Source organism: Lactuca virosa, chromosome 6, assembly GCF_052849685.1.
Source record: "Lactuca virosa cultivar CGN04683 chromosome 6, Lactuca_virosa_CGN04683_v6, whole genome shotgun sequence".
NCBI lineage: Eukaryota > Viridiplantae > Streptophyta > Magnoliopsida > Asterales > Asteraceae > Lactuca > Lactuca virosa.
The window spans coordinates 16,127,231-16,148,489 of record NC_136431.1 but is presented as its reverse complement, the minus strand read 5'-3'; the positions used below and the strand labels follow the sequence as shown (position 1 = coordinate 16,148,489).

General features: G+C 32.0%; 2 protein-coding genes and 1 long non-coding RNA gene across 3 annotated transcripts; 1 reads left to right on the top strand and 2 right to left on the bottom strand.

Moving 5' to 3' along the window:
• The first annotated feature begins 3,500 nt into the window (after window positions 1-3,500).
• LOC145121351 (protein LITTLE ZIPPER 1-like) lies at window positions 3,501-3,917 on the top strand. The gene is made up of 2 exons (XM_079057110.1): window positions 3,501-3,625; window positions 3,737-3,917. The coding sequence occupies exons 1-2, from the start codon at window positions 3,501-3,503 to the stop codon at window positions 3,915-3,917; spliced, it is 306 nt and encodes a 101-aa protein (XP_078913236.1).
• A 4,055-nt stretch (window positions 3,918-7,972) lies between these two features.
• Window positions 7,973-9,249, bottom strand: LOC145120394 (YCF49-like protein). Its single transcript, XM_079056222.1, has 4 exons — window positions 8,828-9,249; window positions 8,621-8,699; window positions 8,443-8,511; window positions 7,973-8,306 (listed from the first exon to the last, which is right to left on the bottom strand). Exons 1-4 carry the CDS (start codon window positions 9,157-9,159, stop codon window positions 8,199-8,201), a joined length of 588 nt encoding a protein of 195 aa, XP_078912348.1. The 5' UTR covers window positions 9,160-9,249; the 3' UTR covers window positions 7,973-8,198.
• Window positions 9,250-13,275: 4,026 nt separating this feature from the next.
• Window positions 13,276-15,320, bottom strand: LOC145120753 (uncharacterized). Its single transcript, XR_013714347.1, has 2 exons — window positions 14,747-15,320; window positions 13,276-13,666 (listed from the first exon to the last, which is right to left on the bottom strand). It is a non-coding gene; the product is annotated as an uncharacterized LOC145120753 (long non-coding RNA).
• Window positions 15,321-21,259: the final 5,939 nt, after the last annotated feature.

Here is a 21,259-nt window from a genome sequence, read left to right as displayed (position 1 = left end):
TACTTGGTCTTGGGATGTTACAACTATGCCCAATCCATACTCTCGGACTAGGGACGAATGAATATGTCTAATCGATGCTCTCGGATCAATGACATATGACTATGCCCAATCCATACTCTCGGACTAGGGATGAATGACTATGTCTAATCCATGCTCTTGGATTAATGACAAATTTGAAAGTTCGACCCTCCGTGTATATCTCACCCATACTCATAAGGAGATACTACCCAATATTCATCTCAATTAATCTAGGTTTATTATGTATCCTAAATTATCATATATTATCAGATATGCTCTTAATACGTATTTCAGGCAATAACAAATATTTCACACACAAACATATATTTAATACTTTAATCAATACTTGTATTAAAATCATGTTCATGAAAGGGACTATGCACTCACTTGTTAAAGTGATGACTCCAAACTCAGGCAGCGATTCGCTTCTAACAATTTTATTTTCCTTCGTCGAAACCTAGTATCATTACCACTAGATTTTAGTCTAATATTTATTGCGACTAATTATTAGTCTAGATTTACGAGCGATATTGTTTTATAAGTGTTAAACAATACTTTTCAACTACTATGTACAGACAGGGGCCAGACATAAAACACTGGGGGACAGGACCATTTTGGCATTTAAGCTGTTCTGAAATCCAAAAACCCTATGCGGCCCTTCAAACCAGATTCCCCGTATCGTGAGAAGTTAAAAGGTATTATAACAACACTTTGCATAATTTATAATACTTAACACATATATTGTTTATAAGTTCATAATAACGATAATGAACTTAAACATAAATTATACTTAAAGTAGGTTAAACATAACTTACTTACAAGAGAGTTTTAGCTAGGAGTCGGGCTTTGCAGGGGTAGAACTTCGTTGTTGAATCTTTCTAAAAACGATTCTTGTAACGCTTCAGCGCTCACTTTACTATACTAAAACTACAGAAAGAGAAGTTGAATCACGAGGAACCGAAATGCTCGGGGATAAGAAGAGAAAGACTCTTGAATCAAGAGAATGGTGCAAGAAATATGAGAGTTTTCTTGTTCGATACAACGTGGATAAGGAAGTGGCTATTCTTGTTTATTTATGACTCCGCTGCACTCCTCTTTCATGGAATAAGCGCCTTTTCTCTTACTGACAAAAGAAATGAATTTTTTCAGAGGACAAGTTTTCTTGTTCATATGTCAAGGGCTGGTAAGGTTTTGCGCGTTGTATCGAATTAAATTTTCTGATTTGGGTTTCTCACCCACATCACCGAGAGAAGGGTTTTTTTTTGTGAGAGAGAGAAAGTACTCTTATCTACATATACTTGTGATACCAAATTCCAATAAAAAAACTTTAGTTCTAAAAAATATGTGTAAAGTATTTCTTCAGACTAATATTAGTTATTTACAAATTGTCAAATTCTATCACAAGTTATACCTTAATCTATTATAACTATTAATATTATTAATATTAAAAACAAAAAGTAAGAAAAGTTATTTAAAATTTAAAAGCAAAATAAAACAACAAATAGAAAGCGTATAAAGCTTTTTCTTATTATTAAAGATTAATCGTTTTGACAAACCGCACTATCACGAGTAAGAGTCAACTACAGAGTTGAGTATAAACACAACTCCGATATATAATTATTTTTTTTATAACCAATTTTTCAAACAATTAAGTATACGCGATCCGAGTATAATTATTAAATTTATGGAAAATTGCTTTACTTTATAATAAAATCTAATGTCATAAAATCAAACTCAAAAGATCTTCATAATGGGCCATGAAAAGAAATATGGATTTTTTGTACTACAAATATGATTTATTTTACAAAGATCATATAGGTACCTTAAAAAATAAAAAATAAATATTTATTAAAATAGACAAAAAAAAAAAAAATTCACACCGACGTTATTGTAACACCCTAATGTAGTAAATAAGTACATCAATGCTTTTTAGGATAAATACTAAGTCCTAAACTTTTGAGGAAATTAGGTGTCGTTTGTTTTTTCGAAACGAAAATGTTTGAAGTCTGCAGACCAACTCTGCAATTCTCTATAACAGAAGAGTGGGATATGCTTTGATCGAAATTGTACGTTTGGCCTTAAATTTTGTTTTTGTATTTTGGTTATCTATATATTTTTTGTAACTGCTTTCGTCCATAACATATTTAAAAATGTATATTATCCTTCTGTATTTATTTTTAAATGTTTATTATTGTTTTGGTAAGAAAATTATTATTCTCCAAAATTATATATATATATATATATATATTCTCCAAAATTATTCGTACTTCTTTATAATTTCTTTTTCTTATTTTTGTTAAAATTTTATATAATATTTTTATCATAAAATATTGATTAAATTGGATATTTGGTTCTTTTGATATATTGCATTTTTAGGTTTAGCACAAAAACAAAATGGTCATTTTAGAACACTTTAACACTTAGATATATAACAATAGATCAACACGAAACTCACAACAAGTATATATCACGCGAATTATCCATGTAATGAAAATGAAACTTAGACCGAACGTGTAATTTTTACTATATATACTATATGGTCTTTTAGTTATTTATTCTTTTTATTATATACATTTTTTTAATTTTAAAAAATCATATATTATTAAATTTATACCAAAACATGATTGCGTTGTCCAACAGATTTCAGTATTCTTTTGAAGGTCTATAAAGTTATTATTTTTGTATTCTATTATTATTAGTAAAATTTTATTACCTCAATGGTAGTAAAGTATTGACTAGAAAATAAATCAATACTGATTTAAAAATAGTTTGTGGGATATAATTATTACTTTTCTGAAAATATGACTATTAATTATATACAACTAGACCAACATAATTTCATTACAACTTTTGTTTGTTTATTACAATAGATTTTTCCTATAAATCTACAATCTTTAAAACTCGTTCTTCACTTATCGATGACATATTTTTCTATGTTGTTTGCCAGCGAACTAATACAATAATATTACAGTGCTAGAGACACCATACGCGCACAAATAAAAAGACGAGATCTTTAGCAAGGTGGCATCAATATAAAAAAGGTAATAGCAATGTAAAACATTCGATCAAAATATATATCAACTATAGGATAAATGTTCACAAAATGATGTTGTAATTTGTCATAAATCGATACTTACACCACAAATATGTATTGATTGTAACAATGTACCAAAAATAGCAAAGATAGTAAATGAATTGAAATGAAATGAAAGCTTAGGATGAAGAAAAATGATTTCCATGTTCTTGGGCTTTTCTCTCTTGTCCATAGAATATGATACTTGTTGGGTTCTTTCTTTTTTCAATCATGAAACCCCCTCGTCATCATTGAATTTCTTGACCGGGGGGCGCGCGTTCTCCTTTTGTATGTAACATATATGTATATATATACACTTGCATCTTACTCATTCAATATAGGAATTTGTATATTTACACTCGCATCTTACTCATTCAATATAGGAATTTCTCAAAAGCTATAAGTGAACATGTGTACTAGCAACACCACAGAATGCATGTCACCACCTTCGTACCATTTCCTCACCCAAAAAACAAAATCAAAGCAAGCCAAGTTTCGAATGAGGAATCAGGTTCGAATACATAGGCTTAACAGGTACATATTATATGCTTTAATTTTGTGGGTCTTGTTAACATTTATCTTCTTTCTATCAATAGGATTAATAATCTTATTTGAGTGTGGTTTTCTTTCTTTTGTGTGTTTTAGGGTTAATAAGTTTATTGAAGAAAAGATCAAACAAGAGATGGAGTTGAGGAACTTGAAGTTGTACATGGAGAACATGAGCATTTTGGAAGAGAATGAGAGGCTGAGGAACAAAGCCACCATACTTCATCAAGAAAATCTTGCTTTATTATCTCTTTTGGAGAACAAAAGGTTCAACCTTTGATCATTTCAAGGAAACGACTCTTTCTCCCTATCGATTTGCTAGAATTTTTGATTATAATGCTGTAGCATCTAATATGGAAGGCTGTTTAGTACAAGCTAAAATGAGTTTATTTATCTACTATGCATGTAAGGTTGTACCCTATTCTTAACATTTTGTACCATTTCTATTGTTAGATTCTAATATGCTACAAATATGTATCTCAAGCTTTCATATTTTGATGGAGATTCTTTTTTTTTTTCTTTTTATAAAAGGTCAACCCTCGAGCCCCTAATGGTGGGAACTGAAGCTTCTTATCACGTGTGAGAATATAAAAACCTAAACTTTGTACTACCCTTCTATTAGATGCTACAACATAATAAACTCAAATTTTGAAGGTTGTATCCCGTGTTTGACATTTTCTACCATGAGTTTATTATCATATGAATTCTTTTATCTCAAGTCTAAAAGTAATTTAGACAGAACGAGAATCCCAAAGCATTGACCTTAATTTCTACTTTCATGGAAATCGAGAACCCAATTCTTGTTTCATCATATCAAATAAAGTCGATGATTCTCTTTGTTGGTGTGTATGCACAACTCAAAGCATTAGATACTCTTATGTATCTTATACATTATGTTCTATCAATTTAACAAAAAAAAAACACTTCATTTACAATAGTCGTTATACAACATATATATTATGGTTGTTCTATATAAATGATTATTTGATTACCCACATACAATGGTTTTACTTAACTAAAGGAGCATAAATTGGTAAGAAAGAAGGACCCTAGTTCCTAAAAGTGAACATAAATTGGTAAGAAACGACCCTAGTTCCCAAAGTAATCCTCTTTCTGTCGGAAAATAAGCTCGGTAGCTGGCCTCGTGACTAAGTAATAATTTACGTGTGTACGGTTAAAGCATGAAAAGATACCATATGACGCTGCTTTAAAAATGTTGGGATGAAAAGCTTTTCATGTAGGTAGGTTACATCGATGAAAATGTACTATTTATCATAGCATTATTATGGTCTTGTATTTCTGGATTTCGAGTCAATTAACTAAGTTGAAACAAGATTTGGTTATTTCAGCCAACAAACCCATCATTGGCTTTAAATATGGGTTGATTTCTTGTAATTGTTACCTAGCATCTTGCTAGGTTGTTTCAATAAAATTTGGTGTGTTCAAAAAGAAAAAATTGTGTTTCAAGTACAACTATATTATATGGCATAACATGTAACATAACGGGGTGAGTGTACAGTTTAAGATGTGTTTTCCATGATTTCGTCATACTTAGTTAGGTTTATCAGAGCACTATAATTCTCTTGTACGCTTCATCATTTATTCAATCCAATCAACGACTTTACACACCTTCAGACACTACGCGTTCTTATTCTTCGATCAACCGCTCATCACTTTTGGATTCAATCACACTCCCTACCAAACACTAAATTACAAAATGATGATTTATTTTTACCAAATTGACCCAAGTATGTGAATTTGGTATCTATCTAAAGTCTATGGGAATTATCCCATAGGCTAAACTACATACCCAATGAAGAAAAATAACAAAAATGATGTTGTATTTGGTTAAGATTGGGACATCACAATTATGGGTCTTTTCTAAACATATTTGGGGGTCCGTGGCAAAAAATAAATAAATAAAAAAGCCTAGAAATATGAGTTAAATTATATATATATATATATATATATATATATATATATATATAAAAGTAAGTTCAAATAAAAACAGTAAATAGTGTGAGAACGTAAAAACACTATGTTTATGTTATTATTCTGTAATAAATTTTATATATGTGTATTGTTGAAGTAATTCTAATATAAATATTAACTTTCGATTAGTCATATATTCATTACAATGTTATTATTCTATTATAAACTTATATATGTACATTTTTGTAGTAAATTCTAATTTTAATTTTAACCTTTAACTATTCATTTATTCTTTGTTGAATAATGACATAAAGTTGTCGATACAAAATTCATTGCAGAATAATAACATAAAAAAGTGTTTTTACGTTCTCACACTATTTACTGTTTTTATTTGAACTGTCCCCTATATATATATATATATATATATATATATATATATATATATATATATATATATAAACAACTAGAGGACAGAGTTATTGTGATCTTGAATTTATGTAAAGAATGAGTTCCAATCAAATCAAATATTGTTTTTGACAAAAAAAAAAATTGTTAATGCTTAAAATTGAACTCACATCATTTTTAAGAAAGCAAAGAAACAAAACCAATAAGACTAAATTGACGTTTGTGGGCCTTATAAAAAATAAGTTCAAAAATATAGAAAACTAACGTTTGTGGGCCTTATCAAAAATAAATTCATAAAGAAAGAAACTAAGCTAATATAATGAAAAAACAAAAAATAAAACAAAAATAAAAATAAAAATAAAAATAAATATTTGAACGCCCAACACATAAATGAGGGCAGGCGCTTTGCCAAATAATTGGTCCCAATCGGTTACGAGGCTCTGGTCATTATGATGCTTCCATCACATACATAACTTCATTAACAATTTCTTAGAGTATACGGTGTGGGTCACAACGAGAAACGAATTGGCTGAGTTGGCACACGAAAACGGCGTCATGACACGGGGAACACCCCCCCCCCCCCCCAACTCGTTGAAGCTCGTTATGGCACTTCTCGTGCTCGTTACCACATATTGAAACGGGAATAGTAACCAATCAAAATCATTTTCCTACCTCTTTCTCTCTTTCTCTCTCTATCTTTTTCTACCTCTTAACAAGTTATAACATTGGAACACCATTTCCTGCATGGTGTTTATGGTGGTGTTAAGATTGATGTGGCATGTAAGATGACGTTATAACACCGGCCCATACCCAATGCTCTTAGGTATATTACTAGGAAAGAAGTTAGAGATTCGTTAGCTAAACGATTTCACAATTGTAAGCTTTTTAGAGCAACAACAATAACCCAACTCAATATGTCTACGAATTGCAAGTCATTAGATCAACTAAATGTCATTGATCCATGAACCTTTGATGAAACAACCTTCCCCTTAACTTACCTTCCCCTTAACTTACTTTAAGCTGAGTATCCCTACTTCATCAACATCCTCTCCCTCACATTAGATGGAACTATTATTTCACACTTGATCAACAAAGAAATTCAAATTTTAACCTATTTCCAAGCCCTAACTTAGATTTTGCTTCATGTTTCGTGTTTCAGTTATAAAGGAAATTTGTATCCGGACCTATTTCCAGGCCCCGCGTCAACCCGTCCCAAGACCCACGTGAGAAGTCAGTTGCAAAACACTAACCATATTTTAGGTCTACCAGCATCCAAACTTCATGCGTGAAATTTCACACCTCAACCAACCACTGAGCTCCCATCACATATCACTTATAAGACATAATTTTCTATTTTTTTATCTTTTAATTGTATTCAATGGATCATTAACTTTTATTTTGTTCTTATTACACCATTAAAGTACATTTCGACCATGTATTTATGTCATATCAGATTTGTGACATCATAATAAACACAATGCCGGCACCAGATATACCTAAATGAAATAATTGAATGTCACTGTGGACGCTACATAACATTCAATATCGGTGTGTAATGAGAACTGAAAAAAATTAGTGACATTGAATACAATTAAAAGTGGCCTAAAAAGCAAAATATGAATTATTAATTGTCATTTTATGACATTAACCCTTATTATAATTCTTACTTTTAGTTCTTCACTTAGACTATCATCCTCCATTGCATGCAATTTTTTATATTAAAATACATTTTATACACGTATATTATCACGTACTAGACTATTATCCACCATTGTATGCATTTGTCTATATTAATATATTGTGTACGACCACTTAATATTTATAGACATTTGTTGGATACAATTATATATGCTATGTATACAGATAGTCATCTAAGGGACTTTCTAGATTCGGAGTCTAATTTTCTCATGATACATAACAGAAGTCAAAGGCCTAAGAACCCAGTTTATCAAGATATTTTCACTAAATGATTCTCATCAACTCAAACAAATTCAACAATACCCGATAAACATTTCAAATATATAAATCAGTAGAATTTAATAGCATTTACAACTGCTTTCTATAAAGATTACACTTCAAACACTTTCTGATCATCTTAATAAGATTTCAAGAACAAGTGTAAAAAATGAAATTTCCTGTTTCAGTGTTGATTTTTTTGACCAATCTATAAATGTAACACATGTTGAGAGAAAACATAATGAATGAGATACAGAATTACAGATGCTTATGTATCAGTGGATCGTTCTTGTGATGATTTATAGATTCGGTATGCAGCTATGCACATTGTAGCATTGCCAATAACCGTTAATGCCCCTTGGATTGCAACCAAAACCTATAATTTATGTTGAAAATTGATGAAAGTTCGTGACTTTATTTCTACTCATAGAACAATTTAAACACAGTGAATCATATAGGAACATGAATGCGTTTTAAATTCAAGTAAAATGAACAGGATCAATCAATCTTACCTCTAGTGATTCCGAGTTATAAAAGAAATGCCAAGTACACGCACAAAATGCTCCTCCTAGTAAAGGCACCTGATGCAATTTACTCATTATGTTATGTGTAGATATCATACAACAATGGGGGACTCAAAATGAGTGAACTAATTGCAAATAAAGGGAGTTGGGATTGATAATAACTCACCATACCCCATGAAAGCCCCTTCCAAGACTCATATCCAGATTTCTCCCCATATTGCCATACTAAAATCATTGCTGTAATCCTTCGAATTTTGGAAAATGAGCAAAATCACAAATCATGGAGATACACTAAAGTAATAGGTTTGAAATTAGAAAATAAAAGCTAGGGTGGACTCGTAACAGAGCATCAAAGTATCCATCAGTAAGTTACCATTCAACAACGCTTGAAACATGGATTGCCCAAGTGGGCAATGAGAGAGCATTGGAGGGTTCCACGAGTTGCAGGGAAGAACCCAACAATGGCAACTCAGCAGCTACAGCAGTAGCTCCCATGAAAAGAGGAGTTGTTAGGGCGACCCCAGTTCCCATTAGAGCTGCCATCGTTTTCTTGTTATCGAACTTTTTGCAATTTGGGAAGTTTCTTGTGATCTTGTCATGATGGGTGTTAGGGTTACAAGATTTGGGGTTTAGCGTTTTTTGGGGATTTTTAGGAGAAAAAGAAAGGGGGTTTGGAGAAAATAGCAATGTTTGAAGAATTGTCATGTTAGAGATGATAAGTTTAGCGATTGATCAAGAAGATAGGAGGTTTTTTGATGATAAAATGACCAACCATTTTCCATGCCGTTCTTTCTTTCTCCGTTTCTATATGTGCTTATCAAACAAAACAAAAATAAAAAATTATTATTTAAAAGTTATTTATATAAGGAAAATCTACTAGAAGTTATATTATTTTATCTTAATTTACAAATAAGTCATAATTTAAGATTTATTTGTGAAAAAATATAAATTACCCATAAAAATGATTATTTGAATTTTTTTTTCTGATTTATTGGTTTCATTGCAGACTTAGTTGTATTAAAGTCTTATTATTTTACCATAATTTACGAATAAGTCTCAAACTAAAATTTATTTATGAAAAAACATGAATTACCGGTAAAAATGATAATTTGAACTTTTTCTCCCTATAGCACATATTTTATCAGTTTCATTGCTGATATGGACGTCTAATCATTAAATGAACTGACGAGATGGATATGTTGGGTTATATAATGATATGACCACCGTAAAACTTGATATTCTGTTGCATTGTATATTTTTTGGAATATGAAATACATCCAACGAAGATACAATAATTACATAAACTAGCAACAACTTCATCATTTTTTAGGTTTATAAGAAATTTCAAATTGTCTAACTATATCTTATATAACCTAACATATCAATTTCATCAACTCATTTCATGCCTTTTGTTCTTGGTAAAATACATTTTACCGATTCCATTGGTGATCTGGACGCGTAATCATAAAATGAACTAATGAGATGAATATCAAGTTTTACGGTAAACGTAGCATTCTATAACTCATTATATCCATCTCCTTAGTTCATTTAATGATTAGGCGTTCAATGTAGTAATGAAACCCGTAAAATGTGTGTTAAAGTGAGAAAATAGTCAAATCATCATTTTTACCGATAATTCACGTTTTTTCGTAAACAAATTTTATTTTGGAACTTATTTGTAAATTAAGGTAAAATAATGGTACTTTAATGCGTCCAAGCCAACAATAAAACTTGTAAACCGGGAAAAATATGAAATCGTCATTTTTACTGGTAATTCATGTCTTTTCGTAAAAAATAATTAGTTTGTGACTTATTCGTAAATTATGGTATAATTATAGGACTTTGCATTGAACTTTTTTAATATGACAACTCTTCAAATTTAGTTAAATTTCAACTAAATGTAATTTGAAATTAAACGAGTACAATTAAATAGGTTTTTTTATTTATATAATTACTTATAAAAACTAATTAAACGGGATTGAAATGTTTAAATTGTGTTTAGTCATTTAAAAGAAAAATATTATCATATAATATGTAGACCGAATAATATACCAAAACTTCAAAATCTACTATTAAAAATTTAATTATGTGCATCCAATATTTTATGTTTATTATTCATATAAGATTATTTTTATAGGTTATAAGTTATTATATAAATTATGATTATTTAACTTACTATTTGTAAGAGTAATTACAACAGATATCTTTGGCCACATTAATATAACAAAAAACTGTTAATTGCATTGAATCGCTATTTTAATATTACCGTTCTTCAAATTCCAAAAAGTCCAATTAAAAGTTACTTGGAACAAAATCAAAAAGTTTTTTTTTTATTTATTGTACTTAATTGATACTTATAAGACTTAAATAAATAAGATTAAAATATTTAAATTGTGTTTACTCAATTAAATGAATAATATAATCATCTAATGTCTAAACCAAATATTATACCAAAATCCTTCAAACTAATTATTAAAATTTTATTTATGTATATTTAATAGTTTGTGTGCATTTAATTATATAGAGTGTGTTTGTATTTTTTTTCTGAACGAATATATTAATCAAATATATAATATAAACTAATAAACTAAGTATGTTATCTTAAAAGTTAAATAATTAGCTTTTAAAAATAGAATAATATAAAAGTTTAACATATTAAAACTCAAATTAATATGGTTAAAGATAAATGGTTTATCTATGAAAAAAAAAAATACAACTTCTATATTTTTTGCTCAATTAAATGAATAATGTAATCATCTAATATCTAGACCAAATAATATATCAAAATCTTTCAAACCAATTATTAAAAACTTAATTATATCTCTAATGTTTTTTGTATATTTATTTATATAAGAGTATATTTATTTTTTCTCTATGAACATATGAATCAAATATATAAATAATACAAAGTTATATATTTGAGACAACAATTTCATAACTACTTACAAACTTAAGGATGTAAAAGTCTAGTTTGCAATAATCACATAAATACATAATATGATTGCAACATATTAGAAAATTAAGTATATTATATCAATAGGTCAAAATCTGTGACATTAAAATGATCATATTTTACATAAAACAACATATTTAAACTAACAAATTAATATATGTTATCTTAAAAGTTAAATAGTTAACTTTAAATATAAAATAATATAGTAGTTTAATATATTAAAAACTCAAATTAATATGGTTGAAGATATATGTTTTATCTACGAAAAAAATACTACTTTTATAATTTTGTATTCAATTAAATGAATAATTTAATCATCTAATATCTAGACCATATATAATATCAAAATCCTTCAAACTAATTATTAGAAACTTAATTATGTGTCACTCATATTTTTTGTGTATTTATTTATATAAGAGTGTATGTTATTTTTACTCAACGAACATATCAATCAAATATATAATACAAAGTTATATATTTGAGATAACAATTGCATAACTACCTTATAAACTTAAGGCCGTAAAATTATAGTTTGTAACAATCATATAAATACATAATATAATTGCAACATATTATAAAATGAAGTATATTACATCAATAGTTCAACTAAAGTTGTGATGTTAAAATATAATATTTTATATAAAATAACATACTTAAACTAATAAATTAAATATGGTATCTTAAAAGTTAAATAGTTAACTTTAAAAATAGAATAATAAATAAGTTTAACATATTAAAAGCTCAAATTAATGTCGTTGAAGATAAATGGTTTATCTATGAAACAAAAAAAATACAAATACAACTTCTATATTTTTTCTCAAGAAACAATAGATATAGGAACTAAAAAAATACATATACACAATAAAAGAAATGATCAAACTCCTATTTACTTACATTTAACATCTTCATCATATCATTTTCATATAACAAAAACAACATACAATAGCTTTTAAGAATACCGACATGAACATAATGAAAACTATTAACAAATGACTTAGCTTCTACAAATTGACATCTTCAAAAGTCGTAGCTACCTCTTTCTCATTCAATATAAATACATGCATAACAAATAGATCTTTGTGTGTTCTCAAATCATATTTCTCCCCATGTTATTCTCTAAACTTTATCAATATGATCATCTACCTATATAATTATATATATCTAATAACCAATCATGTGTCATAAATACCAATTAAATATCAAAAGTTAAAAAACTCTTGAGTTGTATTATCATACAAGTAGCTTAAGTTGAAAAGTTGGAGAGTTTCAAATGAATATGGTTCAAGATAAGTGACAATGACCGCCTTTATAAGAGATAGATAGATAATAAACATGCTTTAAACTTTATAAACTTGGTTACATTTGTCAAATTATATATCAAATACCCATTTAATACCTCATAACTTATCTTTATAATGACTAATTTCTAATATCCAAAATTATTTTACCAGTATCTTTATTCATTTGTTGTATCTAAAGTACAACTTTTTTAATACACAGGTACAATTTATTTTCAAATTGTAACTAAAAAAAAGAATATCTTTTTTTAGCTAAGGTTGAACTTCTTTAATACACAAGTATAATTTTTTCCTGGTTTCTAAAATGAATATTGTTCATATTCCAATTGTAGTTTCTTTAATCTTTAAGGAATATATTCCAAAGAGATGAAAATAATGTGTTGTTAAATTGTGGTCTTCATGAGGAGGTTTAGATGACTCATCCCATGGGTATTGCTCATCAGTCGTGTGAATTTTTTCTGTTTCAAAAAGTCCTATAAGGTATCAAACAACCCGTTGTATGTGGTTTGAGAAATTATAGATATTGATTGTTTCTCTTAGTTTTCATCCTATTCATTATTGTTTCCCAGATGACCAAGTGCATGACATAAACATAAACATATAGCATAATTACATACACTGCATCGGGCTTACCCCGACATCGGGCTTTCCCTAGAACACATAACACATAGCATATAAACTAACATACATCGGTTTTTCCCCGGAACACATAACATGCATGAATCACAAAGACATCAAGCATATATAACTACTTCTCGGGACCAACCCGGCATCGGACCGAAGTCCGGAACATATAAACTGCATCGGGCTAACCCCGACATCGGGCTTACCCCAGCATACTACAACTACATAACAGGCCGGTATTGTTGCCTTAGACCCGTTCCTACTGGAGGAAAACTCACCTCACACTGCTGAAGTCCTGTTGACCAAACCCTAGCTGCTGGATGATAGATTCCCGAATCTGTCAACATCAAAATAACACTCAATTACTAATTGGGTTCCAACACATAACCATATGTACATACTTGGGATAAATACTGTTTTACCCCAAGCTTAGTTTTATTCAAGCCCAAGGCGCAATCCAAAGGCCCAAAAGTCAACTATGGGTCAAAGCCCAACTCATGGCCCAATTTTCCAAATTGGGCCCAAACCTTTATAAGATCTTACCATAAGGCCCAACCATTTAGTCCAGTCCAACATTCAACATTCTAATGGCCCAATATCACATAATCATAAAGGCCCAAACTACGACCCATCTATGGCCTTATTTTCCAAATTGGGCCCAAACCCTCACATGGGCCTTACCCTAAAGCCCATTAAATTACTCTAGTCCATTTGATTGGTCTTGGATGACCCATTATTGGCCCAAACATCAGAGCCCAATAGAAAGGCCTAACACAAAGCCCAAGTGAAATTAGGGTTTCACATAAAATGACAATTAGCGTTAAGTGTTTATCACTAAACCCATTAAGAACTTAATCCATTAAGTCCATCACTCTTCCAAATAAATGATATGGAGTAGTTGGGCTTAATATACAATCCAATCCCAATGGCCCAAAAGTGGGTCTCAAGAAGTCCAAGACCCACATAATTAAAATTAGGGTTTTTCTAAACCCTAATTAGGGTTTTCTAAACCCTAATTAGGGTTTCCCACCCAACATGACCCAATAGGCCCAAAACTAATCTTTAAGCCCATTAGGGTTTCATTACGTCAATTAGGGTTTGCTAGTGGGGCACCACCCACTACCACCTCGGGTAGTGGTGGTCAATGGCGAATCGCGGCGGCGGCCACCACCTCACGGTGGTGGTTTGGTTCATTTTTCATTATCCTTTTGCTAATTACAATTACAAAGCTTTAACCCAAAACTAAACACACACGCACTAACTAACAAACACACACACAACCACCCTAGTGGTGGCCGGCGGTGGCACGTGGTGGCAGCCACCACCTCACGGTGGTAGTGGTGGCCTTTTCATAATTTTCCGGCCAAACGAAGCTACACACATCACACACGCTAAAACACAACACGCCAACACACACCTAAACACATAGCAGCACACACACACAACCACCTTCCACGGTGGCTGGTGGCGACAGGAAGGCGGCAGCGGCTAATTGTCTTCAACAGCCCCCGACAACGGGGGTGTCGGCTAGGGTTTGCGATCTCGACTGGCGAACGACAGCAGCAGCAATGACCCAAGATGGCCCCTGCTCGGTCTTCGTTAACGGCAACGCGACGGTTCCACAGCGCTACAGCGGCGGACTTGGGCTGAGGCAGCCACCCAAACGCGAACCAAAAGAAGAAGGAGAAAGAGGAATGTCCAAGAAGGCCAACAACATAGCCCTGACGTCGTTTCGGGCAGCTATGGCGATCGTCCGATGGTGGCATTGTTGTGGTGTTTGGACGGCGAAGGAGCGGCTGCAGCGAGCTCGGCAGCGCAACAGTGACTAGATGTCTTCCACCTTCGATGGCGGCTGAAGAAGGAGAAGAAGAGGAAGAATGGTGGACGTCGGTGACCGCTAGCTGGTCGGAAAGTGAATTAGAGGGACGGGGTCGGCGACCGGCGGCTTGGAGGTATAAGGTGGCGGCTAGGTGTTATCTTCTAGGGTTAGGGTTTTTCCAATACACTTATATATATATATATATATATATATATATATATATATATATATATATATATATATATATATGTAGCTGCATGAGGAGGGGTGGGGGTGACGGGTGTAACCCGTGTTTCACCAAACTTACATCCATTTTAACAATATCGGCCCCTCCTACCAAATATTTTCCAATTTAAATCCAAATCTTACCTTTTAGCCCCTGCCTCCATGAAACCTTCTCAACTTTAGTCCAATACTTACCATTCAGCCCTTAGCTTCCAACATCTCTTCAAATTAAGTCCTAATTTCACCAAACCGCCCCCCGTCATCTAAAATCTTTAGAAAATAAGTCTCGAATTTACACGAATAATCTAAATAATAACATTTGGCTCCCAAAAACCAACGCCCTACTAAATACTATGGATTTTAAGACCAGGATTCATTTATTAGTCTTTACTTATTTATTCACATAATAAACGGGGCGTTACAAAAACAGTAAGGGCAAATAAACATGGCTTATGAGGCATTGGAGATGATGTGCAAAACTATACCTATCAACTTTTAAATTTATAAACCCAACCAAATTAACTAATTTATGCACTTATAGGCAATGTACTTAGTCTGATTATAGAATAGCTTAGGTAAGTTGGGTGTCGAACTCAGGGAACAGAATTTAACTAATTAAAATAATTACTAAAAGTTAAACTAAGAAACAAACTTTAATTTGGGTTTTTACTGATTTTTCAAGATAAGAAGAACTTAAATCAAATTACTAGGAAATTAAAAACTAAGCAAGCTAAGAAGATGATTTTTACTTCAAGATTAAAGAGTACTTCCGTTTAGTTCCGATTTCCCCCTCTCATGTGGTTGATTTCTAGTGGATAGATTATATTGATTACCAATTCTTTAAAATACTAGTTATTATGATCAAATACCTAGATGTCCCAATTTATGAATTACCACGAAATGATCAAGCACAAGTTAAACACCAAATTGATATAATCATGAATTGGACTATGAATGATAAATCAAAAAATTACCAATCCTAGGTCAAGAAAAGCAATTCAAGCACAAATTAATGATCAATTATGCTCTCTAACATAGTTAAAGTTATTAAGTTTTAATTACTTAACCCTAGGACTTTATTAATCACTAGCTCTAATTATTTAATGATCATAAACAATTAGATAACAAATTCATGCAACTAGAGTGATCATCTATTACACAGAACTTGATTAATAAGCAATATAAGCTAAAAATTCAACATGATAGGATTTTGATTATCAAACACAAGTAAAATCAACACAAAACATCCATAATTTCGAAATCAACTTATAAGAATCAAGTTCATATTCACCAAACATAAGTATTGGATGATTAGCCCATAACTAAAACAGAAACAAACATGAAATCAAAGTTCACTAGAGAAGACATGGTAAAATCTAGCAAACCGAATGATTCAATGATGATCTTACTTCAGTTATCTTTAAAGCTCGAGTGCAATTTGAAATCTTCACTTCTGAGGGGTTTTTAAGGTTTTTCAAGCGTAGTACTTAGCTTAATCCTCAATCCTACCTCTAGAATTCGACCTAATGTCCGGTTTATATACTTTCCTAAAATCTGGTCGCCATGGCGTAGGGAATAGGTGCCACGCCGTGGGCATCTTTTAAATCCTGTATGCGATAAGTCATCTGATGATCACGGATCTTCTCCTCCCCATAGTGTGGGATAGAATGGCCACATTGTGGGCTTCAAAATACATGACTTCTTTTGACTTCGATTGATATAGCCCACTCTTTCCTGCTTCCAGCTCCACATTTGCTTTATTTTCATCCCGAGCATGTCTTTGCTACTACAAAATAGATTTCAAACATAATAAGTACTTTATCTCCCAAAATAAGCATAACTATAGCTAAAAGTATTAAGGTGTACAAAAGATATGATTAAATATGCCCATATCAAAATACCCCACACTTGGCTTTTGCTTGCCCCCAAGCAAAACTGATTTTATTATTATCATACCATCACATCAAAACCCTAACTACAAACATCGCACAAGACAATCCTTTTTAAGCTTCTCCATTACATCAAGACTGCAATGCATGTATTTGTGTCTAATATATATTCTTAGAAACTTCCCCAATCCTAAATACTCACAATCCTCATAAACACATCCCAGTTATTTTGAACAACATTCATTTTATGCACCATTCCGAATATATCCTTAGAAATCATTCTTAACCTCACAATAATTTTTGGTTAACCCCCAAGCATACATATGGAAAAATAACCTAGAAAGAAAAATTACAATAAATAATAACTTGGCAAATTGTCTTATTCTTGAGTCTTCGATTTTTGATTTTCTTGAACTTTTCTTCATAATATTTCTTGACCTTCATAGCTTTTTAGACTCTTATTCACTCAAACTTTTGCAACTTTTTTTTTTCTTTTTTTTCTTTTTTTTTCTTTTTTTTTCTTTTCTCACTTTTTCACTCAAAACTAAAAATCTTAAAAATAAAAACATATGCTTAAGCAAGGGAACTTAACTTCAACCCTTATTGGTTAGAGGTATTAGTCTAAAGTGTAATGACTACATAAGCTCTCCTAGATACATTTATGGTACACGATGTTAAACATATTATGTCCTTCAAACTAAACAAGGTTATGTTTTTGTCCCATGATTTCACCAAGATAGGGAAGCGACAAATACACTAAAACATATGTTGGCTCAAATAAACATCGAAACTCGCATTGGATCATCCCACACAACACTAGAAACCTAAGTCTCAACACAACACTACAATAATTTTTAAACTAGATTCAATTTAGACCATTATTTCAAATCTTTATATACTAAAATTTTAAAATCCCAGTCTTTAAAAATTTTATCAGTATGCCTGCATTCTTATATTCAACCCTCTACCCCACACTTAATTGATGCAATGTCCCCATTGCATACTTAAACAATTAAAGAACATAAAAGTAAAAAGGAGAAATTTGAATAGACTCTCATGGGATAGTAGTGGCGAGATCAAATTTTGAAACTTGTGTAGTTGACATCTCATACAATTTGATAGAAAAACAATACTTCTAGACCCTCTTCTCATGAATGTAAATGTGTCGGATTAAAATGAACCAAAAACCTATCTTCAGCAAGTGTGCTGAGTAGGGCCACGACATGGAAGTGATGGCCACATCATGGGGGCTTCTCCGAATGTCTTTTAGAGCCAAAATATAATGCATCCTCACTTGTTAATGGCTTAGGACCATTCTCGGCCTCTTCTTTCTATAAAATTCTTCCAAACTCTTCTCTTCATCTGGCAGGCACCCTACACTTATTCAGAAATATGTTCTTCGATTGTAAAGTTCCAAAATCTCACGACATTTTCCAATTAAGCTTATTCACTACTTTACTTTCTTTCAACACTACAAAAATAAGATCAAATGACTAGAGAGACACATCATCATTCAGTTAAGAAAAGATAAATCTAATAACGAAAAAAACTAAAAAAGAAATCAAAATGAAAAGAAAATGCAAACTCTTAAAACATCGGGTTGCCTCCCGATAAGTGCTTCTTTTTTAGGAGTCGTGAGCTGGACTCCTTCCCACTCTACGTTGTTGTTGGTGGGAGTAGGGTTTCCCTCTTCTCCTTTTGTTCTTTCCATTTCCTTTCGTAAGCATGTGCACTTCTGATGTACACCTTCTTCGTGTTTTCCTTCTTCTTTGTGTTGACATTTTCCTCGTGCTTGCATTTCAAATGTTTACTTTTTCCAGCAAGTTGTGTCTTCCTTCTTTTTTCTTTTTCTTCCACTTCCATATTGTCAATGATTGGCTTGCTTACATCTTTTTCACTCTTTTTTTAGGCTTATCTCCTCTTCATCATCCGAATCAAACTTTTGTTCTTCACTTTCCTCCTCCACTTGAGCCTTGGGTGTAGTGAATGCGAATACTTCAAAGGTCATAGGAATTAAAGCTTTTGGATTGGAACACTTTACTTCTTCAACTTGAGGCTTCTCCCAAGCTTTCAACTCCTCCTCTATCAACTTCTCTATCTCATTTAACTCGTTGAGATTTTCTTTATCCAAATCATTCACCCTAACACCTCATCTATTGGCTTGTCATAACTCACTTTTTGGTTCATTTCAAAAGTTATTTCTTCATCTTCTACACGAGGTGTGAGTTTAGAATCATGGATGTCAACGAGGGCTCTTGCGGTACTCAAGAATGGTCTTCCCAAGATTTTGGGAAGGTCTTCATCTTCTTTCATGTATAACACCGCAAAATCAACAAGAAAAATAATCTTTCCAACCTTTACTAACAAATCTTGTATAATCCCGCGTGGATTAGTTATTGAGTGATCCGCCATTCGAAGTGTCATCCTTGTGTTTTGTAGCATTGGTAGAGCGAGCTTCTAGTAAAAAGAATATGACAAGAGATTTATGCTAGCCCCTGAATCGGCTAAAGCATTTATTGAAGTAGAATTTACAAATTCACAAGGTAGAGTTAATCGGCCCATATCTCCCATTTTTATAGGCAACCCATCAATGATTGCAGCAAAACACAATTCATTAAGCACAATGGTAGATGCTTTTTCTAACTCTTTTCGGTTTGTCATTACATCCTAATCTAGTTTTAGGAAGCTTAGTCATTGATTTGAGGAATGGAGCATTGATTGAGAGGGATAACACTTGTTCCATGAATTTCTTCTGTTCTGGCTTCAGAGGATTTTTTAGGGCTCGAGATGGATAAGGCATCGGAGGCTGATATGGTTTTGAAGGAGAAGAATTTTCACTCTTTAGTGGCCACGGCGTGGCAAGGTCGCCACGTCGTGGGCACTGGGCAGAACTTGATTATGATTTTGCTTCGATCTTCTCTTGTTCTAGTTGTGGATCGGGTTGTATGGTAGCTGCATCATGGATCACTAATGTCTCATAATGAACCTCTTTTTTAGTGTATATTTTCATAACGTGAGATTGTGCTTTTGGTTCAGGATTCTTGAGTGGTAACCGCTCATTCACGAGTTTGGTCAATTGACCCAATTGAGTTTCAATATTTTATATAATAGCCTATTAGTTTCATATCGTAGCATCATTTGTGTCATGCCTCTTCTCAAAAATGGATGCAAAGCATGCAATCATTAACTCGAATTCGTACTTGTTATTGACTGGTGGTTCTTTTTGATAAAAGCCTTGGCCGGTTTGCCTATACTTCTCGTCCTTTTGCTTCCTGTATTCATTGTATGGCAACCACTCCTTCTTTGGTTTCATACTTTTCTCCACTCGGGTAACATACTTGGGCTATTCGGTTCCCATTCTCATATAGATCGCAATCTTTGGTCAAATATGGTCCATTGCAATTGTCACGTCCAACTCATATGGCATGTATGGACTGATCCATTTCTGTCATTCACCGATCCATGTTCTCTAGTTTAGCCATTATTGCAGCTAAGTTCTCGTTTCATCGTCATATCTGCTATGTACCTTGTCTCTTCTTGTACTCTTCCATCGTCATATCTGCTATGTACCTTGTCACTTCTTCTTCAATCTTTATGGCATCCTCTGAATCGCTTTCAGTTCCTTCCTCGTATCCTACTTCTTTCTTGCTTGGAGTCTTCTCAAAATGCTCGAAATTTCCAGATTGAAAAGTGTTGCTTGACTCGTCAATCTTCTTATCCTTCTATTTTTGAAAAGCCGATCCAGGATCTTTAAACGGTGAATCTATTGGAGTTTTGGATCCTAGGGTTATATATCACTGAAACAAAAACAAAAATGTGTAAAATGAATAAAAATAAATAAACTAATTTTTTTTTGTTTAGTGACCATCACAAGGTCAAAGGTGCCCACGACGTGGCTACTGAACAAATAGAAAAATTAAATTAATGTAGAAAAATAACTTTTTGTGGTTTTTACCCCACAAAAAGGATCGAATAACTAAAATTAATTAAACTAAAA

Bases quoted from the DNA above. Each gene is read 5' to 3' on its own strand.
- LOC145120394 (XM_079056222.1), bottom strand. From the start codon at position 9,159: ATGACAATTCTTCAAACATTGCTATTTTCTCCAAACCCCCTTTCTTTT. The intron at 8,512-8,620 runs GTGAGTTATTAT...AAATTGCATCAG, and splicing joins AGGGGCTTTCATGGGGTATG to GTGCCTTTACTAGGAGGAGC. The intron at 8,307-8,442 runs GTAAGATTGATT...CATAAATTATAG, and splicing joins ATAACTCGGAATCACTAGAG to GTTTTGGTTGCAATCCAAGG.
- LOC145121351 (XM_079057110.1), top strand. From the start codon at position 3,501: ATGTGTACTAGCAACACCACAGAATGCATGTCACCACCTTCGTACCAT. The intron at 3,626-3,736 runs GTACATATTATA...TGTGTGTTTTAG, and splicing joins CGAATACATAGGCTTAACAG to GGTTAATAAGTTTATTGAAG.